Source organism: Hirundo rustica, chromosome 3, assembly GCF_015227805.2.
Source record: "Hirundo rustica isolate bHirRus1 chromosome 3, bHirRus1.pri.v3, whole genome shotgun sequence".
Taxonomy (NCBI): domain Eukaryota; kingdom Metazoa; phylum Chordata; class Aves; order Passeriformes; family Hirundinidae; genus Hirundo; species Hirundo rustica.
This window is the reverse complement of record NC_053452.1, coordinates 87,114,056-87,139,085: the sequence shown is the minus strand read 5'-3', so window position 1 is coordinate 87,139,085 and position 25,030 is coordinate 87,114,056. Positions and strand designations below refer to the sequence as shown.

The 25,030-nt window shown below is 37.9% G+C and overlaps 1 protein-coding gene across 12 annotated transcripts in view; it reads left to right on the top strand.

Moving 5' to 3' along the window:
• The window catches only part of COL19A1 (collagen type XIX alpha 1 chain), a 188,530-nt gene that overhangs the window by 34,738 nt on the left and 128,762 nt on the right, over positions 1-25,030 (top strand). For all 12 annotated transcript variants that reach the window (XM_040060807.2, XM_040060803.2, XM_040060804.2 and 9 more), the window contains 3 exons: positions 821-946; positions 1,413-1,475; positions 9,022-9,075. In XM_040060807.2, coding sequence (XP_039916741.1) covers positions 821-946; positions 1,413-1,475; positions 9,022-9,075 — 243 coding nt within the window. The remainder of the gene's footprint in view (positions 1-820; positions 947-1,412; positions 1,476-9,021; positions 9,076-25,030) is intronic.

The following is a 25,030-nucleotide window of genomic DNA, read 5'->3' as shown; positions in this document are numbered from 1 at the left end:
TGTTTAAGGTATAAGATGTAGTGGACTACTTGTTGATGACTTTCATATTGAAACTAGCATTACAAATTCTGATTTATTTTTTCACAACTTCCTTACCCATTATAACAGCTACATTTTCAGTGATTTAAGGGAAGGAATTTGTACTTGGATACAAATTTCTACACTGAGCAGTAAATCCCATGACAATTTTGCTGACAAAAGGCTCAAAAAAACCCCTCATCACATCTTAATGAGAGTTTCTGAAAGTTAGCAGGTTCTGTTGGTTTGTCCTGTAGTATTTCTTCAGGTTGGCTCTGTTCTCAGTAGTCACAGACAGGTAAATCATGGCTTCAGGGCTTTTTCGTTTGTTTCGAAACTATGTATGCCAGAAGCATTTAACTACAGGGGAAAAAAAAAAAAAATATTCTTAGCACTCACTTTTATATTTTGCACTTACAGGCAGGGCAGAGGACAGGTTGAGACTGAGAATTACTTTTTTTTTTTTTTTTTTTTTTTTTTTCCCCTCCCCATGGACATTTTCTGCTTCACTACTTCTAATTTTGGGGACTTTATTCCTCTTTATTCCCCTGTATTTTGGAAGAAAGAAATGGGACAAGGGACACTCATATCAGTTTAACTGGTATTGATTTTAGAACAGAAGGATCGCAATGTCTAGAATTCATTATTTTACAGCTTTTTTCTCTGTTTGGAAATTGTTGCCCCTTTCCATGTATGGTTTGTACACGGGTATTAAAATGGAAGGTAACTTAAAACTAGTGGTTGTATGGTATTTACCAATTAACCAAAGCAGACCAAAAACCAGAAAATCTTTTTGTTGTAGTGCCCGCATGAGGAGAGGTTACTGGCTACAACTTCATCACCAGTGACTGTTCATGCCAGCAAAATATATACGCTTCCAGGGATGCAACAAGAATCTACACACAGATGCTACTGCTTTCCAAATAAAGTATAAAGTTTTCCTGTTGCTTTTTAATGCATCATGCTGTTTAATTGTGTTAGATATAAAAACGGTTGGGATTGTGGAGTTTTTTTGCAGTCATGAAAAAATCTTACTGATTTGTAGTATTGAAATGTACTTACATTGTATTTCCCAGTTAAGAAACAGTACATTTTGGAATTAGTTAATGTAAAGTTAGAAATGTCAGTAAGGTTTAATTGTTTAAATATACACCCAAAAAAGTACCGTGGTAAAACTAAGGATTATATTTAGGCGTTATATTTAGTGTAAATGTTTTCACTTGAGAATGAATTATAGTCTACATAATGTTTGTTTTCTTTTAATACTTCTCCTGGGTGTTGCACTATATTTATTGAGTCATTTGCTTTGTTAGGCGTTTGTGACAAAGACAGGAAACCCAACCAAATATATTTTAGATCTGCTTTGATGACTTTTTTATTTCTTTTAAAATCAGGGAGAAGCAGGATTGCCAGGAGTAGCTGGTTTGCCAGGCCAGAAAGGAGAGAAAGGTGAAAAGGTAAAACACCACTTGAATCCTCTCTTTCAAGCCTTGTCATTGGCTTATCTTTCTTAAATAGGAATTGCATGGATTCTGTTATTCCTTAAAGGAATCTGCCTGAACACAGGTTAGATCCTTTACTAGTCAGTGTCTGGCTCTGCACGAGCTCCCTGCCAGGCATCCAACAGATGCTTTGGGGTCAGCTCATCAACTCTGTGGAACAGAGTTTACCTGCCTGGGGAGCACATGCCTCCCCAGCCCTGTCACCAGGCCCTATACAGAAGGTGTGTATATAGTCTGACAAGAATTTTTCTATATCGTGAGTGTACATCGCTACTGATGGACAGAATCCCATGTAGTGGAATCATCCTTGCAGTCATCAGTAGGTGGGTATGAAATATGGCCTCAGTATATTCTTTGGAAACACTCATTCCTAGAACTTTGCTAATTGCGAAGAGAAGAATCTGACATTGGCAAGTTTCTAGGACAGGCCAGTTGGTCCTTTCCTTGGGCCTTTTCTGAATTTTCCTGTAATGCTTACCATGACATTCTTATGCTACGTAGCTTGGAATTTCCTAATTATATAGGTCAGCATATCAGAGGTTTTCCCTTCACACTCCATTCCTTAAATTTTGTTGGAGGATGCTGAATTAAGACATGTCTGGGAATGTGTTTTCAATGTGCTATTAGAGGGGGCAAATTGAATAAATTATTGTAAATCTGCCACAAAGACAGTGAGATAGGAATTAGGTTCAGGGAATGCAGTGTGAGAAGAAGATGCCTAGAATGTCCTAGTCCAGAGGTTAGGATGGAGTCATCCTAACCCAACATCCTACCTTGCAGCACACCATTTATTATGTGATCTGAAATAGTTACTGAAGACAGCCAGGGCTGTTCCTACAGCTGTAGTATCTGTCTGAAAATGGTCCAGTTCTGAGAAGGCTTATCTACACAATTGAAATTAAAAACATTCCTTGATAGTATATATTGCCCCCCACCACAATTCCTCCCCTCCAGTATATATTTCACTTTTGACACAAGCTGTATTTTTAGGTGAAAAAAAACATAAAATTCAGGCACGTTGGTTTCTGTAGTCAGCTGGACCTAGAGTGACTGCTCTCAGTTTTCAGACTTAATCACAAAGTTTTGATCCTGAGTATATTAAACAAGTGTCAGTTTTTAGTATTAGCCTGTGCCACCAGCACAGGGAGATTCCTAGCCTTTGTTTGGGAAACTGCTCTTCTGCTCCTGTCTTGATCCATTTAGACCATTATTGCTACTAGGCTGGGAAAGCAGACTGCACAAGATTTTTTTTCCATTTAATCTCCTAGCCAATTAGCAATATTTACCATGCTAAGCATAGTGCCTCTAAACAAAGTATGAAAGTGCCTGTGGTTCTCTTTTGGTTCTGTTTTCACACTTGTTTTATGAAAAGAGCATCATTGCATGGATTCTCTATGAGTGGAACTATCTAAGAGTCAGTGAACCCTGCTGCACCCAGCCGTTTAACCTAAGGAGAGTATATTGACATTTATGAATGTTCTTTCACAAAAGTGAATGAATCAGCAGGTTAAAGTCAGGGCTGGTACACCAAGCAGATAGAAAGATACTTAATTTGAACTTTTGTTATAACTGGCCAGTACTTGTTTTGTTACTTCCTGGCTTTGCAGTGTTTTGTTGTTTTGGGTTTTTTTCTCCTTTTTTGGGAGGATGGAGAATGGGGGGTTGAATGGAGGACACAGTACGACTGTGATCAGGATTGGCTCACTGACCTTTGGGAGCAAACAAATCTTGTGTTCAATAGTGCCTGCCATGATGGAGCTGAAAGCAACATTCTCCAAGATTTTAATACCATTTTTCTCATTGACTCTGCATTTACGCAAGTTTTCAGTAACACTCATTCTCAATGACGCCCTTGTTACATCAGTAATTAGACCTGAAGAGGCAGAAATGCTCCAGAACATTCCAGACATGTAGGATACATGATTTATTGCCAGATTATGTAAAGGAAACTAAGAGTGTCTGGCTGAGTGTCTTGTAATATGTTATATACAAAACAGGCAGTTTCTTGATAATTTTGCTGGCCAGTTACAAAAAAACCAGATCTACTCTAAGTTGTATGTGGCTCCTAAGCATATTTCCTACTTTCCTTGTGCTCAACTTCTCATTTTATTGTTTCTTTTGCTTCTAAATCATATTACTATAGGCATCCGTCTAACTATATTTAAATGCCCTTGCCATTGCAACAACCAAGTGAAAATGTTAATATTTTACCTTCTTTCATGAGAAATTTCTAATTCTGTTGATATTGTCTCATTTTCAGCATAACAGTTCCTTTTATCTCATTCCAATTTCCCATTCACTTTTAATTAATTGCATGATTGAATTTATGTCTTTTTTTGTTGCTATGGGGTTGACAAGGAAGTCTCTACCTACTCAGATTGACATTAGGCTATATTCAAGCCCCTCTAAATTGCCCTTCCCTTCAGTCAAACATCATTGTTCCCTAAGGTCAGACTGTTCAGGAGCATCTAAGCTCTGGCCAGTATAAAGTATCATAGCTTATAAGATATTTTAGGCATTTGGAATTTAATTATTAGCCTGTGTCCACTTCATTCCTGTACTCTTGGCTCATCTTAGTACCTCTGAAGAGGTCTGAGCCAAAGTTCAAGGTACATTGCAGGCCCGAAGGAGTTAAGTGCCATATTTTCACTGGAACAAACATTCATGCAAATACTGATGTATCTCTGGCAAGCTGTGCATCTGAATGCGCAGGAGCATCACTGATCAAAATTATGCCATTTGTGTGAATGACCTTCCTCTTTGTATGCCTGGACTTCCATTATGTCTTCATGAGGAGAGTTCTTCACTCAAAACTATTACCTCCGATACTTTGGGCACAAAATAGTTGGTTTGCTCCGCAGGATATTTTTGCTGGGAGATCGGTTTCTGCAGCAAGGAACCACCTCCTGTTCTTTAATTTCTCAGTAATTAAAACTGAAAAAATTGCCGGGACCAACTCTGTTCGCTACTTACTAAGTGTACAATTTGGACTGCCCCTAAATATTATGCTGTATTATTCTCATAGCAGGTTGATTCTAGCAGAGTGTATTTCACAAGTTGTAAGTGGGCACAAGTCAGGTGGAAGTCTCCTGTGATTTTAACATCATCCAACGCATTTTAATATCTGCTGTGAAGTTGGGTTTTCTCTTCTGCTGATTTGAGTGAGCTATTTACTGTGTTTCCTGTTTGGTTGCAATTTGTATTACTTCAGCATAGTTTTTAGCTACTCGGAATCTTACAAACATTTATTGCTAGCAAAAAAATGTCTTTTGATAATGTTGTAAAGGACCAGTTTTGTCCTCAGTATGTAGAAATTCTTCAGAAAGACAGAATATGGATGACTGTAATTGTAATGATTACTGTATGCTGAATATATAAACCGATTTTCTATATTGAAGAGCCTAAAAAAAATGTTTTCTGCTTTTATTTATTTTAAGCAGATATAGTGTTCGTGAAATATTTTAAATTGAGATCTAAACAGAATTGTATATTTTGATACGACATTAACCCAATCCTAGCTGTGTTAATAGATCATTGGTTAATGCTGTAAGTGAAGTAGGGACTGAAAAGCCAGAGGCAGAGCTTTCAAATATTAAAATGCCTGTTGATACACACCATGGAGAAATTTATTGCTATTAAACTTTATTTTACTTAAGGAAAAAGACATTTAAAAGGCTATTTTGGGATTGGTAGAGATATATTTATGCAGTGTATTATTGCATTAGGAAAATATTTGTAACAGAATGATATGAAAAAAGATCTCCTGGAGAACAAGTGAAGTGTCTGAACTGTTCTTTCTTCCTATTTTCCTTGCTAGTCTTTCTTTCCTGCTACTCTGACTTTCCTCTTAAAATCCAGTTGACTTGATTCCACCTAAAGCTTATCTATTGTACTATGCAGCCTGGAGAATGGTTCCTTTCTGTCCCTGTCTTTGTTGCTGAGGTTATTGATAGTGACCTATAAGTTGGAATTCAAGAAAAAGAAGAAAATTGAGCGAAATAGGCTGGATGTCAGTTACAACAAAATCAGCTGTTACCAGTATACTTAGTAAAATAAAATCTTACAATAAGCAGAAGGAAATACTTCATGCTTACCAACATAGGAATTTATGGATAGTCCTACTTATGTTTTACTGTCTTATCATCCAAGTTAACAAACTAAAAAGGGAAAATACCATAAGGAACACAACTTTTTTTTTCTTATTAAAAATTCTGAAATGTGACTTACTGTCTTTTTTACCATATTTGCCATTCCAGTATTCATCTCAGTTCTGAGTTTAAGTGTTCCTGAGGAGTAGAGATGGTGGCAGCAGGTCCTCACCACTCTGAGGTGCTCAGAGGTGTGGGGGATGTCACACTTCTCCAGTGGGGCCATTCCAGAGCTGAAACAAGAGCAGGGGAACCAGCAGTCACTGGCACTGGTGCTGGAGTTAAACCAGTGACGCCCAGCTCAGGCCATGGTGAGGCTGAGCCCCTGCACTGATGAGACAGAGCACAGCTGGGGGAAGGATGATAATTCCTCGTCTGTATACTCCCTGCTGCTCCCACAGTACCAGGGAAACCCTGGAGTCATGCTGTCTTTGGGATGAGATTTCTTTCTCTTAACATGTTCTCTGAATATGAATTCATTTTTTTCCTTTTTGCTAACTGACACATTTTTTTACCTGCATATTTCTGGTGATGTTGTGTGACTGTGATACGCAAAGCAATCACACGAGACGAGAGATTTTTTGCAGGGCAGAGACTTCCTCCGATCCAGCTCAAGCTGAGTCAGGGCGGAGAGAGAGCCTCCTTGATTATTTCTTACTTTTTATACATTTGTGGGTCTGGCTGAAGATTGGCTTCTGGGGTTTTCCACCCCTCAGCCTCAGTGGCCAGACCAACTGTCAGTTACAATTGTTTTCAAGTTAGAGATATGCAAAGAAAGGACAGAGAATGAAAAACAAAGGATTTGTTTATGTTACATATGTGGGAAAAAGGTAGAAACTGCTCCTAATATTGTACAGTAGCTAAAAGGTCTGACTCTATTTTTATGAAAATCAAAAGGCTTTAAAAAACTCAGAAAAACCAGGGTGACAATGTAGGGTCCTGGTTTCGTTGGGACAGAGTTCATTTTATTCACAGTAGCCAGTATGAGGATGTGTTATCATCCAACCTGGAAACAGAGTTGATAACACAGGGATGTTTTCATTATTGCCAAGCAGTGGTTGCACAGTGTCAAGGCCTTTTCTGCTCCCTACCCCATCCCACCAGCGAGGGGCTGGGATTACACGAGGAGTTGTGAGGGGACACAGCCAAGACAGGTGATCCCAACTACCAAAGGGATATTCCATTCCCTACACATGGTTCCATGCTCATTATATAAGGCAGTGGCAGAGGCAGTGTATAAGGAGGAAGTGGTGGGACATCTGGAGTGATGTCATTTGTCTTCCCAAGTCACCATTATATGTGATGGAGCTTTGCTTTCCTGGAGATGGTTGAATACCTGCCTGCCTATGAGAAGATCAGTTGAAAAGGATTTTTGCAGTCACCCCTAGTAAATCCTGACAGTAGACTTACAGCTCATGGTTCTACCTTTGGCTGTTGTTACACTGCGTGTACCTCATAATCTATAAATGCCAGCCTTGTACTACTACTGTTCACCACTTTACAAAGCTGTTTTCCTGGCAACTTATCCTTCACTTTTGTGAAGGAGTTTAAGGCCTGAAGAATTAAAAAAGAGAAAAAATAAAAATATTAAAGGTGCATTTCCTATATTTTTAGTTTTAGTCTGTGATACTGTTTATATGAATACTATTAGATACCTACACCATCTGATATTTATATTCATAAAGGCATGAAAAACTACCACCTTTCAGCCTGTGGTTATTAAAATCACAACTAGAAGACAGAAGCATAACTTGCAGATCTAATTTGCAGTGGAAAATAATTGTCTTCAAGATGGGGAGTCTATCTGCAGTTAGTGGAACAGAAGTGTAAACATACCTTGGTTAATTGGCTAGTAAGTCATACAGGCTAAAGGCTTCCTGCCATGTAGCAGGCTGTGTAATTTTAGACTATACCATGTCTAAAAATACACCACTGAAGGTAACAAAGTGGTACTGGTCTACTAAAATACTGGCAAGTGGCAGAAGGGAACAGAGGATGATAGATAAGAGTGGCTCTGTGGGTGATTAGATAAGGTAACCTTTTCCTGTCATAATGCCAGTGGATTCATGCTATTCATACACACAGGATTTGGGTCTATTTTAGAGACAGAACTGACATATCTTTATCCATGGTCTGAATGCATGCTCAGTAAGAACAAGTCCTGTGAGGAGTGACTGAGGGAGCTGGGGGTATTTAGGCTGGAGAAAAGAAGTCTCAGGGGTGACCTTATTGTTCTCTACAAGTGCCTGAGTTTGTAGGCAGGTGGGGGTCAGCCCAACAGCCAGTGACAGGACAAGAAGAAATGGCTTCAAGCGGTGCGACAGAAGGTTCAAGCTGGACATCAAGAAGAATTTCTTCATTGAAAAGGGGGTCAGTCCTTGGAATGAGTTGCCCAGGGAAGTGGTGAAGTCACTCTCCCTGGAGCCATTCAAGAAACAACTGGACATGGCACTCAGTGTTATTGTCTCATTGCCATTGTGGTGTTCAGTCAAAGGTTGGACTTGTTGATCTTGGAGGGGTTTTTTTAACCCTTATGATTCTAGTAAAACTCTTATTGTGTACTTCTGGCCAAACTTGCTGCTCCTTTCTCAATTTCAGAAAGGTTAATAACTTTGTTTCAGACCAGAGTAATGATGTTATTTTTGCTGGATAATGTTTTCTTGGTAGAACACCTTATGTTTTGTTTTTAAATGAACATTCTATGGTTTCAGTGCTTTTGTTGTATTCCTCTGGCATCCAAATGATTTTTATTTTAAATTTTTTAAACTTTATACTTTACATTATTTAGCAAAATTTCTGGGTTTGATGTTTTCTTATGACATTTTTAAGACTTATGGTCCAATTTACAGCTGCTGAGATCTTCCATAACTCTCCTGATAGCCAGTCACTTGTCTCTCAAAACTAAAATTTTCTTATAGATTCCTTGTAGTTTGAGGTTTGGTTTCTCTGAGGGGGTAAAAGGAAGGAAGAGAGGAATGTAAGTAGCGTCTTTCAAAAATATTGCTGGCACACGACTGTATACAAACTTGTATTACATGTTGAGCTTTCTCAGTGTAGAACTGAAAATGGACCCTCTTAGTTTTAGTCTTCTGTTGCAATGAATTCCTTTAAATTTAGTGGACTTGCTTTTATGGAAATGTGGATGTGCAAGTATTTGTCTGATGAAGGACTTAATTGATGTTATAGGTGTTTAAAATGCATTTATTTTGCTGATTTTAGCATTACATGTAAGTCATCCTCCACAGTGGTTACATTACTAAGAAATCCGGTAGATCTATTAAGTCTGATATTACCTGAGTAGTTGTTAACCTCAGAAGTCTGTAGAGCTTCTAATTGATCAATTTGTTTTGTAGGGTGAGATGGGTGTGAAAGGACCGGACGGTGTTGCAGGTCTGCCTGGTGAAAAGGTACGTTCATGTTTGTTGAGATGTGATTTGACTCACGGGAAGTGTTCATTATGTCAGCGGCTTCTTTGTAATCGTGTGCAGAAATGGGAGGATAGAACATTTCTTTCAGAACATGATTGTCTTACCTGCACTGCCATGTTTTTGTAGCATGCTGAAAAAGCTGTTCAGATTAATAGTATTCTCTGCAGATGTGCATGATTGGTGGTTTGTTTTTTTCCCCAAGAGGTGGGGGTTATATACAGACCTATGGGAAGCTACTTGTTCCACCTGCCCAGTTTGTGGTCTGCAAGCTTAGATAAGAGCTCCCGCGCGCTCAACAGTCTGCTTGGTAGAGCTTGAGATAAACACCGCTGACCTATTAATCAAAGATTTGGCTTAGCCATGGCTAGGAGGGCATGCCAGCCTACCGGTGTATTCAGGGATAAGTTTCACTTCATTTCAGAATGTTAGTGTGCAGAATAAGACAGTTGTGTGCACTTACCGAGTTCAGTGCTACTTACCTGTATTAGAAGAAGTCTATAAATCTAATATCTAGCATCTTCCGTATAGAGACAGCCCTCATAACACTGAGGAAACAGCTTGTTGCTGCCAGGCTTAAAATCTGTGGGTTTACAGGACATAAAATTATGAAATTGTCTTTTATTTTTAGTTATTATTTCTGTCTCAAATTGTGATTTTTTAAAAGTGGGAGGTAGATGTATATGGGTAAAGTTAAGGGTAAAAATCAAGGTATTTGTTGCTGATGTTAAGTTATATTGGTAGAAAAATGGACAACGGGCTGAAAAGGTGTTCAAAGGAATTTGCAACATTGAAGAACTGAATTGTCAAGTGGTATGTAGAGAAAGCAATAGGCAAGTGATGCAGATGAAGAGAAAAACAAAGAAAGCATTAAGCATTTCATGCCAGACTGGACTAGTTACTACTATTCAGGAAAGTTATCTTGGAATTACAGATCAAGGAAAACATGGACTCACTGTTTAGTGCTAGTAAATAAAAAAACAATATTTAGGAATTACTTGGAAGAGAATAGGGAACAAAGCACAAGCATTTTATTGTCACCATTTTTAACGAATCCATCGGTATTATGCTGCAGCTTGAATGATGTATACAGTTCTGGTTCCCACATCTTAATGTGAATATAATAGTACCAGAAAAGATTCAGAGGCGTCAAGAGTGCTCAGGAGCACCAGACATCTTCCAATTAAAGTGTGACAATGTGGACTTCAATCTACAAAAGGCACAATTAAGAAAGAATATGTTATATTCTGTTCTCTGTACAGTCCTGAATAGAGCAGAAGAGATTAATAGGGATTTAATTATTTGTTTTATTTTTCCGTGTGTAAATTAGAGCATCAAACCTATCTGATAGCAGGTTCAAAAAGGATAGAAAGGGCTTATTCTTCCTGTTACAATATTACAGTTTGAACACTACCACAGAACTTGAAAAGTCTGAAAATGTATTAGAAAATTATTGGAGTAAAATACCATGGAGTGTGTCAGTTTGCTTGTATTTCAAGAGGCTGGAATCTGGGAAAGCCGTAAGAGGAGTCTTTATGGCTGCCCTCTTTAGACATCTGTTATTGCCACAATTGCAGTCCTGTAATTGACTGGAGAAACCTTTGTTTTGATCCAGATAGACAGTGTTATATTTTACTGTGCTCCTAGATGTGAATTAATGGAAAGAGTTATTATAAAGCATTGTAGATTGAGATTGATCTAGACTGAAACTGTGTTTTCCCTTGGCTCTTTCTGTAGCTCCTACTCTGATGTTATCTTGCCTTTAAACTTAACCAGGCTACGTCGCTTTTCCAGCCCAAGTTATTATTATTACAGTTTCCATGGTTAATATTGTTTGGGTTTTCTTTTTGCTAAGTGCCTTGCAAATTCATTGTCAGGCCAAATCCCAAAGCTCCTGTTAGTTTACATGAAGCTCAACAGCCAGATCTCATTTAATATCCAGACATCGTACTTTTTCTGAACATTACAACTCTTTTTAATTCAGTCTATATAAAATACTGTTGCTGTAAATTTAAAATGAACTACCATGAAATACGAAACTGTCAAAGCTTAAAACTTCTAAAATAAAAAAGAAAGCCAAATATGTTGTACATGCATAGCTAGATGAAGAAACTGAGATCAGCTACCCAGCTTCTGCCAGCTGGAGTGGTCATGTCTGTGTGGAGTGGTGCATTTCTGTGTGTGTTAGTTCCTTTCTGGAACTAGAATGTGTATTTTGTTTGTGTTGTGAAAAGTGCTAATGTGTCCTCTCCCAGGTGATGCATCAAGAACTATATATGTTTGTAGACTCTAATTTTTGTGCTCCCTTAAGTGTAGTGTTCTGGATGCTAACATTGTACACAGAGTTAAAAACAATGAAGTGAAGAAGCAGCACCAAACCTGTCTGAGCTGAAGAAGCATTTGGACAACACCTTCAGGCAGAGGGTGGGATTCTTGGGATGTTCTGTGAAGGGCGAGGAATTGAACCTGAAGTTTCTGATGAGTCCTTTCTAACTCAACATGTGCTATGATAAAAATACTCCAAGCACTGTTGTTTGCAGAGGTATCTCCTACATTTCAGGATGTTGAGCTGCAGACTGTGCAGTGCTGGGACAGCATTCTGAGGAGCTACTGCTGTTTCTGTATCCTCTTAAAGCCTTCAGCACATGTTATTTATTGTTGGAGATGTTAAATTGCTTAGTATGGCTTGTCTTACATTTTTTCACTGTGGATTTCTGAGCTCTGTGCAGATGTGGCCCTGTGTCACTAGTTAGAAACAGGAAGAAGGAAAAAGAAATGATACATTTTTTTTTTAAATTTAACTGAAGTTTGAGGCTTCAGACAACAACTGTGTGCTCTTGATAATTCTCCCAAAACTTATCCACTGCTGTACTCTTTTGTTTATACTTCATCCCCTGGGGTAAGTTTAAGAGAATAAATAAGCAGTAGATTTTACTCACGTTGTTATGCACAAGCAACAATATCAATACATTTGACCTATTTTAGATGTTTAGCTTAGTATGAGATAAACTTGGCTGGTGGAAGTCCTGTTTCTTTAAACTGATTATCTCAAACATACCTGACGTAGTGAAAAACTAAACTTAGAATAATACTATGCAATGGACTTTATTACTTGAGAGAATCTCAATAGGAGAATCTCCCAGAACAGTGCTTGATGCTTATATACTTAATTTTCAAGATACGAATAAATGGTGAGACATCTGTGAATCTTCATATATGGCCTTGACTTTCAAGGATCTTAAGTGGGAAACTTGTTCAGTCTGTCTTCAAATGTGACACTTTGCCTTCTGTCACTTTCAAGACATACTGTCACCGACAACATAATTTCCCATTCACTAAATGCTGCAGTGGATTTGCCACAGTCTCCCGGCTAATAGGTGCACAAGTAAGTGGTGTAGACTCCTAGGAGGCTCTTGCCAATTTACAGGTTGGATGTGCTGAAGGCTAATACAGAGAACAGGGTTTAAGGCTTGATGACTCTAGGGTAACATAAGAATAGTCTTAATACCCTAAAGAAAACAGAGGAATATTCTGTCTGTAATTCAGCAGTTTTGTGGATTTTTCTGATGCAGTACTGGTAAGTTGCCAGAGTAAAAAATGAGGTTTTCATTGATTGGTGGCACACCACAAGATGCTTGCCTGTTGTCTCATCTGCCTTTGGGTTAAAAAAAATCAGTGCCATGGTGCTTTTGACCAATCTAGAGCCAAGAATCTAGACAGACCCTGTGGAGCCCTACCTCAGACCCCCAAAGTCAAATACAGTAGATAGTCAGCACCATTACATATGTGACTGTCTATTTGATGTCCACCTATCTAGTTCCTTCATCCCCATCCTTTTTCAGAAAACTGTCTCAAAAGATTTTTCTTTTAAAAAGTAAAACCTACTTGGGGCAACAGGACAAACTCTTGAGATTGTCAGAGGAGATAGTTCTGAGATATTTGTTTATAATTCTGAAATAAGAGGGCAGTAGTCATTCCTTGGAGGGAAATTTCCTTCCTTTGTAGGCTATCAGAAGAGATGGAATAGTGGCACGATCCCTTTCCTGCAATCTAACTGATTTATAGCGCAGCCTTCTGGGCAGACTTCTTCAAGGTATCTGTCAAACCATGATACAAGAACTGGAAGTTGTGGTTAATCAGAATCCCTATGTGTGTGAGACCTTAGGCTCAGTCCTCCTGACTATGTTCAGCAAAGGCTGTGAGAACAGAGGAAATGTGTTGAAGGAAGCACTGTGTTAGCTTACATTTTTGTGATTAGCCAGTGAAATTGCCTCTGAATACACTTCTGAAGCCATTTAGTATAACTGGATTGTAGCCAGAGTGCTGGTTATGGCATGAGAAATTAAATCTGTCCCTGAAGTGGAGGTTTGAGGTGACTGGATTGATTTAAGATATGTTATGACAGTCACCTAGGCTCCAGAAATTAACCAATCCTGATCTAGCAGTTAGACTCATTATGGCAACAAAAATTGATCAGCCATCAAGACTAGTCTTCACCTATCACTGCTTTGTGCAGGGTCACATCACTGGCATAACCTGAGCAAGGTCAATACATCACTGTAAAGTATTTCTATTTTAAAAAATTTAATTATTTTCCTAGTGTTCCTGTACTACTGAAATGGAGAGACAACATTCCTGTTGGTGTGACCCACAGAATTCTCCCTAACCGAAGTCATAACCTTGTCTTACTTCCATACAGGCTGAATGTGTCTTCCAGGCAGGTCTCTTCCAAAGCACCCACTGGGGTGTTGTTACAGACTTCTCTGGTATGTTAGTGTTAGGTCTCTGCACAAAGCAAATCATGTGATGGATCCTTCCACTACTTACAGGGGGCTTATAAAAAAAGAGAGAGAGCTACCTTTTACATGGGCAGATAATGATAGGACAAGGGAGAATGGTTTTAAATTGAACTGTGAAAGCACTAGATAACATGTCAGGAAGAAATTCTTTACTCAGAGGGTAGTGAGGCATGGGAACAGGTTGAATAGAGAAGCTATAAATGCCCATTTCCTGGAAGTGTTTAAGGTCAGGTTGCATGGGGTCCTGAGCAACCTGGTCTGATGGGTGGCATCCATGCCCATGGCAGAGGGGTGGGAACTAGATGATTTTCAAGATGTGTTTCAACCCAAGCCTTTCTACGATTCTGTGATCCTCCCTTTATGCTGAATTTCCGGGCTTTCCAAACAGTCTGACAGAACTTTGAACCATGATTAGGAGATCATGTCTTCAAGCCTTAAAAATGTATTAGACACTTTCGGAGGGGGGGGGGTGGGGCAGAAATTCTACCACCTACCTGATCTCAGTTTTTTCACTTACACAGAGCTCTTTTTTTATTTTCCTTCATGAGCTTTTTGTAAACTTGAACTAGCTGGGTTTAATTTTGCTCCGTATAGTTGAGATCTTTCTTTTTCCTGCACTTCTTGTGTCACTCAGCCAAGTAAGTCAAGTCCTTCCCTTCTCTTTGCTACTGGCTCTATGCCATGGCAACAAAGCTCCAAATTGGAAGTTTATTTAAGTTCTGGATGCTAAGTGATGGAGTCTTGTTTGGGTTATGGGGTTATTTTTTGCTCGTCTGTGGAGCCTTGACAGTCAAGGTGAATTTCTCAACCTTTTTGGCATATACCTTTTAGGGGCTAGACAATCTCTGTGTGCTTGAGAAGGTTAGTCAGAGAGTTCCTGGTTCTGAGGGATAAGCTGCCACCTGTGGCAGATACTTTGATATAAAGTATTAAGCCTCTTGGAAAGCTGGGGACCTTATGACTCCCTCCAAGTACCTGAGATGAGAATGTCATGAGTGTTGGTTTCTTCTCCCAGGTAACAAGTGACGAGATAAGAGGAAATGGACTCAAGTCACACCAGAGGAAGTTTAGATTTCATATTAGGAAAATCTTTTTCACCAAAAGGGTGGTCAGGCATTGGAATAGGCTGTTCAGGGAAGTGGTTTGAGTCCCTCTAAGTGCTTCAAAAATGTGGCATCTGGTGACGTGGTTTAATGGTGTTCTGACAATGTTAAGTTAATGGTTGGACTCAATCCTAGAGGTCTTCTCCAACCTTAACAATTCTATGGCTTATGTGTGTTATGACTCCTGCTAGCCAGAAAGGCCTTATGCTTCTGAAAAAGTGCTGATGGCAGTAAGTCTCAAAGAACTCAAGCTAAGGAAGGTGAATTATTTACTCTGTTCCTGGCCTTTCCATATTTTTCTTATTTTTCTGTTATAAAAATATTTTTTCTTCTTTATCAGTGACTAAATTCTGAAAAATGGAATTGATGTAGGCAGCAAAATAATTCAGAAAATTCAGATTTGCCATATTAAACTGGATTTGTCCATTCCCCTTTATCCAAACCTCTATAGTAATTGCTTTCAAATGATACAATGATACGATTCATAGTGATGGAGATCATGTGTCTATGTTTCTTAAACTACATTTTGTGAAACACTTGCGGCAACATTCACTTTGAATATTTGACTTTCAAAATACTTAACTTTATTGTTTAGGGTTTTTGCATTATAAACAGTATTCCTAAAATATTAAATATATTAAGTAATCTTTTTAAAATATCTGGTCTTGCATGTAATCTTGAAGCAGTGAGATGTTTAATATGCTGTGCATTTGCTACATTTGCATTACACTCAATAGATCCTCCTGCAATATATTAATAAAATAGTTTAGATTAAAAAGAGAAAGAAATGCTTATGTAAATCAAAAAGTGTTTATTTCTACACAACTTAGATTTATATTCAGAATATTTACTAAATTAAACTGGGTTTGTCCATTCCCCTTTATCCAAACCTCTATAGTAATTGCTTTCTTATGATTCATAGTATACAATTCACAGTATACAATTCATAATGATGGAGATCATGTGAAATCACAGGTAGAATGTGATGGAGTTCAAAGTCAGACCAGAGAAAAAAACAAGTGTACTTTTGAAGAGTTCTATTAACTGTATGAGTGCTATTTGTACTTCGAGTATTGAAAATGAGACTTATATGAAATGAGTTTTACATTAAACTGTTCAGCAGGTAACTGTAAAAGGATTAGTTCTTTTTATTCAAGCACATGTATTTGTGATGATGATCCAACAAAATGTACATGAACTCATATTTTGTGAGCTAGAAGAAAATAGTACTGGAATAAATAATGCTGGTTTTTGTGTTGTTTTTTCTTAATTTAACTGTTCCTATTGTTATCTGGAACTTCAGTTTTCTCAATTCCAATATCACTATGCTGTCTTCAGTTTTAACTGACTTGGAAACCAAACACTGATGATTTCAGTTTTGATGAATTTAATAATCCTGTTGGAATAGGGTTCTCTTTATATTTGGAACAGGTAAGGAAATAATTCATAAAAGGCTACTTGAAAATGGGATATAGGTACAAGACAGCTTCCTGAACAGTCCACTTTGCATTGCCTGGTGGGAAGAGCTCTCCTTTCCCTTAGTGGCACCTGAGAGAATGAGTTTGAAAATGGCTACATCGTAAGATTATTTTTTCAATATACAGCATGGCTTAGAAATGCATAGTGCTTTGTTTTCCAACATGATTTAATTTATATACATGAACTTAAAATTTTGAAAAAAAAAAAACCAAAAACATGCTAGTGTAGCATGTGACTTCAAATTGCTTTCAGAGATGTTTTTGACACCCGTCTCTGTACTGAGTAACTACAGGGTCAGGGCTTCAGGGCCAACTGTGTCATGAAATCCACAACTGGAAACTTGTTAAGTGTGCATCCAAATCAAAACATCATCATGAACATCCTTGTAACCATTGATCTGCTTTCCCCACTGCTCCAGCTAGACCATGCAAATTCTAGAAATTTCCAGGACATATTTGACTTTGCAGAAGAGCCATGGATATTTGGCTTGTTGTGCCAGTTCAGCATATGCTTGTGGAGCATTAATCACTCTTGTAAATGTACAAATCTGAGGAAGCATTGGTGTTGAGTTTTCAGTAATGCAATCTTTTGCTTGCAGCTGTCTTGAAAGAACTCTGGACATACTGCCTTCCACATTTCATGCCCTGTACAGATCCTTGACAGGCATCAGGATATTTTGGAGGTAGCTCATCATCATTTTTGAGACAACTTCCAAAATGCATATGGAGCACTGGATAGGTACTGCTTAAAGCCATCTTACTCAGTTTATCTGTCTTTTATTCAGTGCCATCCAATTTCTGAGCTCCCATCACTGTTAATCAGTTATATTTCAATATTATTAGATTGTGTGTGGACATAAATTGTGTTATACAGCTTCTGAAAACTTTGTGCTGCTTTGCTCTGGAATATCTTACAGAAACAAAATAACATGATCAGTAACATAGGAAAAATATTTGACATCAGAAATCTTTTCAAAGTAAGAGAGTTGGGAGCTGTAAGAATGTGGTCCAGTTGGAAACTTTATTACTACTAAGTTTAAAGCCTTGAGCTTGAGAATTGCTTGTGATGGTAAATCAGGCAGTTGGATGCCAGCTATTGCTGGAACAAATTTTCTACAAGTTTTATATTCTTTTTGTGTTTACAGTGATGTCTTAGTGTAAAATAAATATACATCTGATTTTAAGAGATGGATGCATATGAAAATAGTACATCTCAATCGATTTGTGATACACAGATATGCTTAAAACTAAAATAAATTATCTTACTTGGAAAATATACTTTAGATCATTATGTTTTCTGAAACTTGTTTCATTGCTTCAGCATGTATAGTTCTTGCCTGCTTGCTCTTGCTCCCCCCTTAGCATTACAAGAAAGTGTTTTGAATAGCCTTTGATCATAAATTTGATTCCAGAGAGCTGTCTGCTGTGCTGACTTATTTTTGCCTTATTAGGTGATTTTTGCAGTTCACAACTCCAGGAACTGTTGAGCTCCCTGGTTTTTCAAATCCTAAAGCTAAACGACAGCAGTTCAGTTCAGTTGTTGAGAGAAAGCTCTGTGGAATCAAATACCTGGTGTGCAGTGACACTGCTGGAGTATTGTTTCCATTCTGGAGGGAATGGTGCTGGTGGCTGCTGTGTAGGTGTTGGTGAGCAAAGACTAAGACTTCATTTTTAAATTAAAGAATCATTGCTTTTTGAGGTAAAGGAAATATACTTCAGTCCCATCTGAGGAAAGTTACGGCATTGTCTTCTGTGCTCTCATGGGTTCCCTCAAAATCAGATTAGTATATCTCAGTAGAACAAAAGTACAAATGTGATTTTGGAGCCAGACATTGCTTGTATTGCTTGGCATCAAAGCTGTGGTCTCCTGCAGGCAAGTGACACTGGTGAGATAAGAGTGGGAGGTATATACACCCTCTGGTTTTGCATTGGAGCTGCAGTAACCAGCAGAATGTGGCTGGTCATGGGGGCCCGGAGTGCAGCAGCCGCCTTTGTGGTGTGATGTGAGGTGTGGCCAAAGCAACCGAAGGTCACCATTCATTTTTGAGGGGTCTGGGATGTTGAGAGCAAAGCCGAGCATGGCACAGTGCCATGCAGGGCAGGCTTTTGTTAGCCTGTTATGTAATGTGGAAGTAAACCAAAATGCAGTTGTTAAATAATGCAGTCATTAAATGCAGCCCTTTGTTCTTTAATCAGAGAGTCATGAATACTCTAGCTGTGAGTCTGCCTGGTTCTGGGGTTCTTAACTGTGTTTGAAAAGCCTCAGTCAGGACCTTCTAGAGCTTGAAAGGGCAGGGGAAGGCTTGAGGATCCTTCTTCAATTTCTCATAAATTGTATTTATTGGATTCTTTCTGGAAGGTTTCTATGGCACATAGATTTTAGTTTTGTTTGTTTTTTTCCCTTCATTTTTGAGGGTTGGAGACTGTAGGTTTTGACAGATATTCTGTACTTTCCACATCTCATCAGAATGCAGAGCTTTAAGAAAAGTACCCATTATTGCACCGTAAAAGTTGGCACCAATGTGTTGCAGGAAATGGACTAATTGGGGAGGAAGGAACTTTCTCACTGTACTGCCACATTGTACGTCTTGTCTGACACATTTTGCTTAGTTTTGTTTGTCTTCTTTTAAGGCACTAGGTATTGAACTTTACAGAATACTAGATTTTTTGGTCTGATGAATCATTGATCTATATTAGGATAAGGATGGATATTGTTATTGTGCTTCATTTAAATTATATATGAGTATTTTCTGCCTGAATAATAGCTCCTATTAAGAGTAGCACATTGGATTTTTACCCTCCTCACTAAATGTCAATCAATGCAAAAGCAGCACAATTTAAAAAAAAAAAATCTTTGCTTCATACAGTAGAACATTTATACATAGTATAAATTATACAGAGGTTGTAGATAATACTGTTGGCTGTGGTGACTTGTGGCCTATTAAGTCTCCTTTGCCCTTTTTTTAGTGGGTGAGTTATATTATTAAAATTTTAATAAGTGCAGCTCATATGTGCATTTTTAATGTAGATGAATATATTTCTTGCTCCCAAACCCTCTAGAATTGTAGCATGGGTTTTATATTCCAAATTCAATGTAAATTGCTTTTTTAAATTCACAGATATCAAATTGTTGGAAATAAAAACTCGACTTTATTAGTATAGTAAAATCATTCACAGGTATTGCAAACCAAAATGTATTTTTATTTTTTTTTTCAGTTCTCCCTGCTAGCTTGTATTTATAAACACCTAAGATCCATACTGCATGTTTCCAGTCTGAACCGATTAAATCAATGTGACATGCTGAGGCTGGGCCAAGGCTTGTCTAATCAGCAGTCAGCACTGTTGCTCTGGCATGAGGCTCCCGAAAATAGAAACACAAGAAGTCAAACAAGTAAGTGGAAGGGCACTAAAAGAAAAAGTGCTGCTAATTCCACTGTTGACTTTTTGTCTAATGGATTCTTGTTCCCAGGCCACACTAAGTAAAGCAACTGGCACGGGATGTGTTCCTGCAGATGGCTCAGCAGTGACACACGTGGCCCAGCTGGGTGACAGGTGTTTGATTTGTGTTTAACAAGTACCTCACACGAGACAGATTCTTTTTCTTTACAGATACCGAGAAGCTAGTCGGCTAATGTTTTTTCTTCAGAATTAACACCCCTTTCACTATGCTCCCTTTCTATTGTGAATGACAGTTCTTCACACATGAAAATTACATGGTTACTTTGAAATAAGACTCTAAACAGGAGAAATTAATTCATAATTAACTTTGTTGAATAGTTGTAACCTGTTACCTTTACACATAGAAGATGCACAGCATATAATCTGTAGCTATTGATAATAATATCTCAATAAATAATTATTTAGCTGTCCACCTCGCAGAATGAAAATTCACTTTAAAATATGAATGGAAGGAGAATGCCAGACTTGTGGGCTGTGACCATTATGCTCTGTATTAGTGTGTCTTCCCATAACATAACAATGTTTTGAGACCTTCTCAGACAGAGTAGCACAAACCTGGAGTAAAAGAATTTCCTTGTGCAATGGAGCATACAGTACTGATAGAGGTGGACCCAAGGCCACAAGGGAAGAGCAAAAGTGGGAAACTATTTAACAGCTGGGAATTGTGTACAATGTTTACAATGCTATTCATTAATGAATTTTTTAAGCTTTGTTGTAAGCTGTGTTACAGCACACTGCATAATTGGAGAGAGATTGTCTCAGAGGCAACCTGGGGGGTGGGAGGGGATTGGTTTTTTTTCTATGAGAAGAAGACATTTGTTAGTCAGTGCCATGATAGCAACTCTGCTAGCAAAAGCAAAAATAAAAATAGAAGTGTAGCAGGATGGTTTTGCCAATAATCTTTGATTAATGGGGACCTAAGCAGGTAAGATGTGTAATGGAAAAGTGGCTGTGGCCAGTTTGTCTTCCCCACACCATTTCTCCATACTTTGGTCTGAACATTTTTGTCTTCTGGTAGCAAGTCCATGAGTTTGGAAAAAGGTAAGGCTTCAGGATCTATTAAGAAAAATGTGTGACTCTCTGCATGTGACGGGGTTATACCGACAGTGTTGTCAAACAGCCAGAAGAAATACTACCCTCTAGAATACACTGTACTGCCAGTACTTCTGCTGAACCACAGAAGAATAAGAAAGGAATGCAGCTGGAGAAATGGGTGTCAGAGTATTGTTGATTCTCTAAATAAACATCAAGCTTTAATGAGAGGACAGTTAAAAACTCACACAAAAAACTTGTGTGCCTCGAGTAGCGGACAAGTTGCTTTCTGTCAGGCATCCCAGATGTAGTATGTGGAGTAAGCTAATCAACCTCAAAGAGGTTAAGAGAAGGCCTGAAAAATAAAATTACAACCATACTAGGCTGAGATGTCATCATTACCTACAGAGGTGCTCAGAATTTATGGAACCTTTAGGGAGTAGCTCCAGGACTCCTGTGCTGACAGTAGGTCTGCTGATCCCAGATTTCCAGGCTAGTCTAGGTGAGTTGGAGTATAGATATTTGGTTGGTATATCCTCTTAATCTGTCTCCAAAACAGTAAATGTCAAAAAGCACTGTTTTGGAAGTGGGGAGAGACATTTCTTGGAAAAGCCTAAAACATTTGTAAGTGGAGACCTAGAAACTGGACCTTGAACTGCTTTATTTATCAGTGGTTGAAAAGAGGTTTGCAGCTACAAGCACACCAACAATATGACATATCAGGAAAAGTGCTGATACGACTTAGTTCTAGGTTTGAAATTTAAGTCTATATGTAGTTCTATTTATTTCTGATTTATCCTAAATGATTACTTTTTCTACTGCATTTTTGCATCTTATATCTGTTAAACATTCATATCTGGTTAAACATTGAAGTTAGTATTTAACGGTCTGTGGGACTGACTTTTTTCAGTGTAAACTTAACATTTGTACCAGCTGAGAATCTGCCTCCTGAATCTTCACATTATGGAACTGGATAGTGATGATGGTGATGATTCTTTTATAAAGAATTCTGAGCTTCTGAGATATAAGAGGTTAACCAATGCTATTTACATTCCTAATATAAACCTGGGGGTCTAAATATTGAGTATAATAGTCATAATATATTATTTTTTAAATACCTCAGCAATATGTTCATATTGATTAATGCTTTTTAACATACATTTAGGATTATTGTATTTCAAATATTATTTGAGCAAGGCCAATTAGATTACTTTCCAGTTCTGTTGAAACTTTAATAGGATTTGGATTTGCTTTAACACTATGTTATGGTTGGATTAGCAATGATTTAATAGATGATGTGTAGGTCAGGCAGTTTTCCTTTTGACAGATCTGCTGTAAGGGAAAAAAAACATAGTTGCAATAAACTATGAGTTGTCCATGAGTATAAGATTGCTTCAAACTTTTTTCAGCTGTATTGCTTCAGATAATGGAAATATCCAACTGGCTAGACTTAGGTTTTTTTAATTGTTCATCTTTAAGACCTTATAAATCTTTGAGAATTTTTTTCAGCCAGAAACCTATTTGCATTTTCTCACTACTCTACGGGAAACGTTCTTGTGAATTTTATTTGCATTTTTTTTTATGTTCTGTGTATGATGTTGTAGGTCAAATGAACTGGATTGTTATCCAGCCCATGTTTAATTTGTGTCTGCGCTGCATTTTTAAATTGTCCCCTCTTCAAGGACATGCATAGCAGTGAATATCACTTGTAATTGCCAAAGGCAGAAAGAAGACCTACTGATAGCAGAGGCTCTGCTTCTGCTGATATTTTTTTGATGGCATAGAAACCAGTCCTTGACATACGTCCCAAAGATTTCGGTCAGTTTATTACCAAAGAAAAAAAGGAAAAAAAAAAAAAAGGCGGTATACCTGGCTTTAGTTGTGCATGACAATAAATGGAGTGATCCTTTCATCTTTGCAGAACAACTTCTCTGACATCTTCTGTTAGACATAAATAATTTGTGGGACGAAAATATAGGAACAAACTTTTGACTTAGGTACTTTATGTATGAAAATATGTTTTATGTATTTGAATATAGATATTTTAATGTAGATATGCTTTATGTATTTGAATATTGACATTGTGTGAGTTGCATGCTTTTTGAGATATGCTCATAGCAAAAAGAGGAAATTCCAACTAAAGAGTGTAGTCTGGAGTAAGGAACCCTGTGGCCATGTTCTCTGATGCTGCCTAATACAACTGATGTTTCTTTACTCTGAACATAGGGCACTAAAACCTAGATTTTCAAGTGTCATTTAATTTGGAGTATATTACACCCAATTGCCTGAATGAATAGGCAAGTTGGTCTTGTCTAAAAGATGGGTAACGGGAAGTGAATGAGGAAATATTGGTGCCTTCTGAACTCAGTCTATGTTATAATATGCAAATAAGATCACTAGGGTTATTGCCATTTGCCTTTCTCTTGAGGAGTTACCTACCATGAGCCTTCTAACCTGCCCTGACCCCCTTGGCCAAACCATGGTGTATCTGCTCCACTGGGCTGCTGTGGAAGCAGGACGGAGCAATGGAAATGAACTATTTACCTGTTAGAAGCCCTTCTTCATCAGGCTATTTTAAGGAAGGATCTTATTCTTGCTCACATGGATCAAGTTTGCATCAAGTACTCAGGAAGTGCTGGTAGCTCAGCAGTAACCAAGAGGGAGTAAAAGCTTTGGTACATGCAGTGAAGCCAAAATGTCATGATGTTCAGCAGAAACTTCTTGACACAACCGACCTGGGAAATTCATGGGGCAAGTTTTAATAAATACCTTTTGAATATATTTTTATGTAACTAATATTCTATCAGACGATCTTAACTATTCACATGAGCCTGTTTAAAGAAACAAGAAAATATTCCAGTAGGCTAAGAAAGGTGTCATATAATGGACTGTAATTGGTGTGGGATTTTGATCTGTTCAAGGCAAATCTCAGCTCCTGCTGGTGGCTCTGCACTGGCTGGGTACGTGCTCCACGGGGGAGGATGCTTCTCAGGCCCACTGACAGTACATTGTTGAACATTCCGCTCCATTTCTGCAATGCTAAAAATAGTTGTCCTCATTTTAAAACACCAGGCTATTAGATTATTCCGAGGGTCTGGCATACTTAGACTAATGGAAGGCACATATCCATAAATTATCAAAACACTAAGTAGTGTTTGACCATGCTGATTTTGCTTCTATTAAGATGAGTTTCCTTGCTAGTAACCCTGGAGTATCAAAGCCTATTTTGTAAATCAAGCTACTGGCAGTGCCCCAGTAAATTTAAAACCAAAAATGCTTGGTTTTCATATTGATAATGGAAAAGCATCTGACTGCTTCTTGGTGGCTGGTTTTTCGGGGTTTTTTTTTTCAGAATCATGTCTGAAAAATGCCTGAAGTATTTTATAGTAATTGTTTCTCTTTCCCAGCCTTGAGGAAAATCTCATGAAGTTCCAGCATGTTTGCCATTATAAATCTTGTTAGTGCCTAAAATAGTCCAAATAGCAAAACACATTCCAAGTGATTGATAAAAGTTTCTTTCAACACTTGGGGGGTTTTTGTTCCTTTTCTTTTCCTTCTTTTTTTTTTTTTTTTCTTTTGTTTTTTTTTGGGGGGGGGGGTGTGTTTTTTGTTTTGTTTTGGGTTTGTTTTGGTTTGGTTTTTTGGGGGGGTTTTTTGGGTTTTTTTTGTGCATGTGTGTGTTCAGATAATGTGTTTTATAATTCATTTTTCCCTACCATATCATTTGGCAGTACAGGTAACTGCTACTCATAAAGTTCATATGCTTGTATGGTAAGATAGCCTTTCCTTTTGTTCATTTTAATTTTTTTTTTTGTGTGAAAGTCCTTTATTTGGTATGGGGAAATAGCTAAATTGGAAATCAAGGTATAAAAACTCATGTAAATGTATTTTAAGAAGGTTGTTATAGACACACATACAAAGCATCTTACTCTGCTTTCAAAATCCTTAGGCATAAGCCAAATCTCTAATTTTGTAAGGTGTTTCAGTGAAATTATGACCTGAAAAATCAATAAATGAAAAATATATTAAGGACCATGTTTATAAATACATAGCACATTTCCAAAAC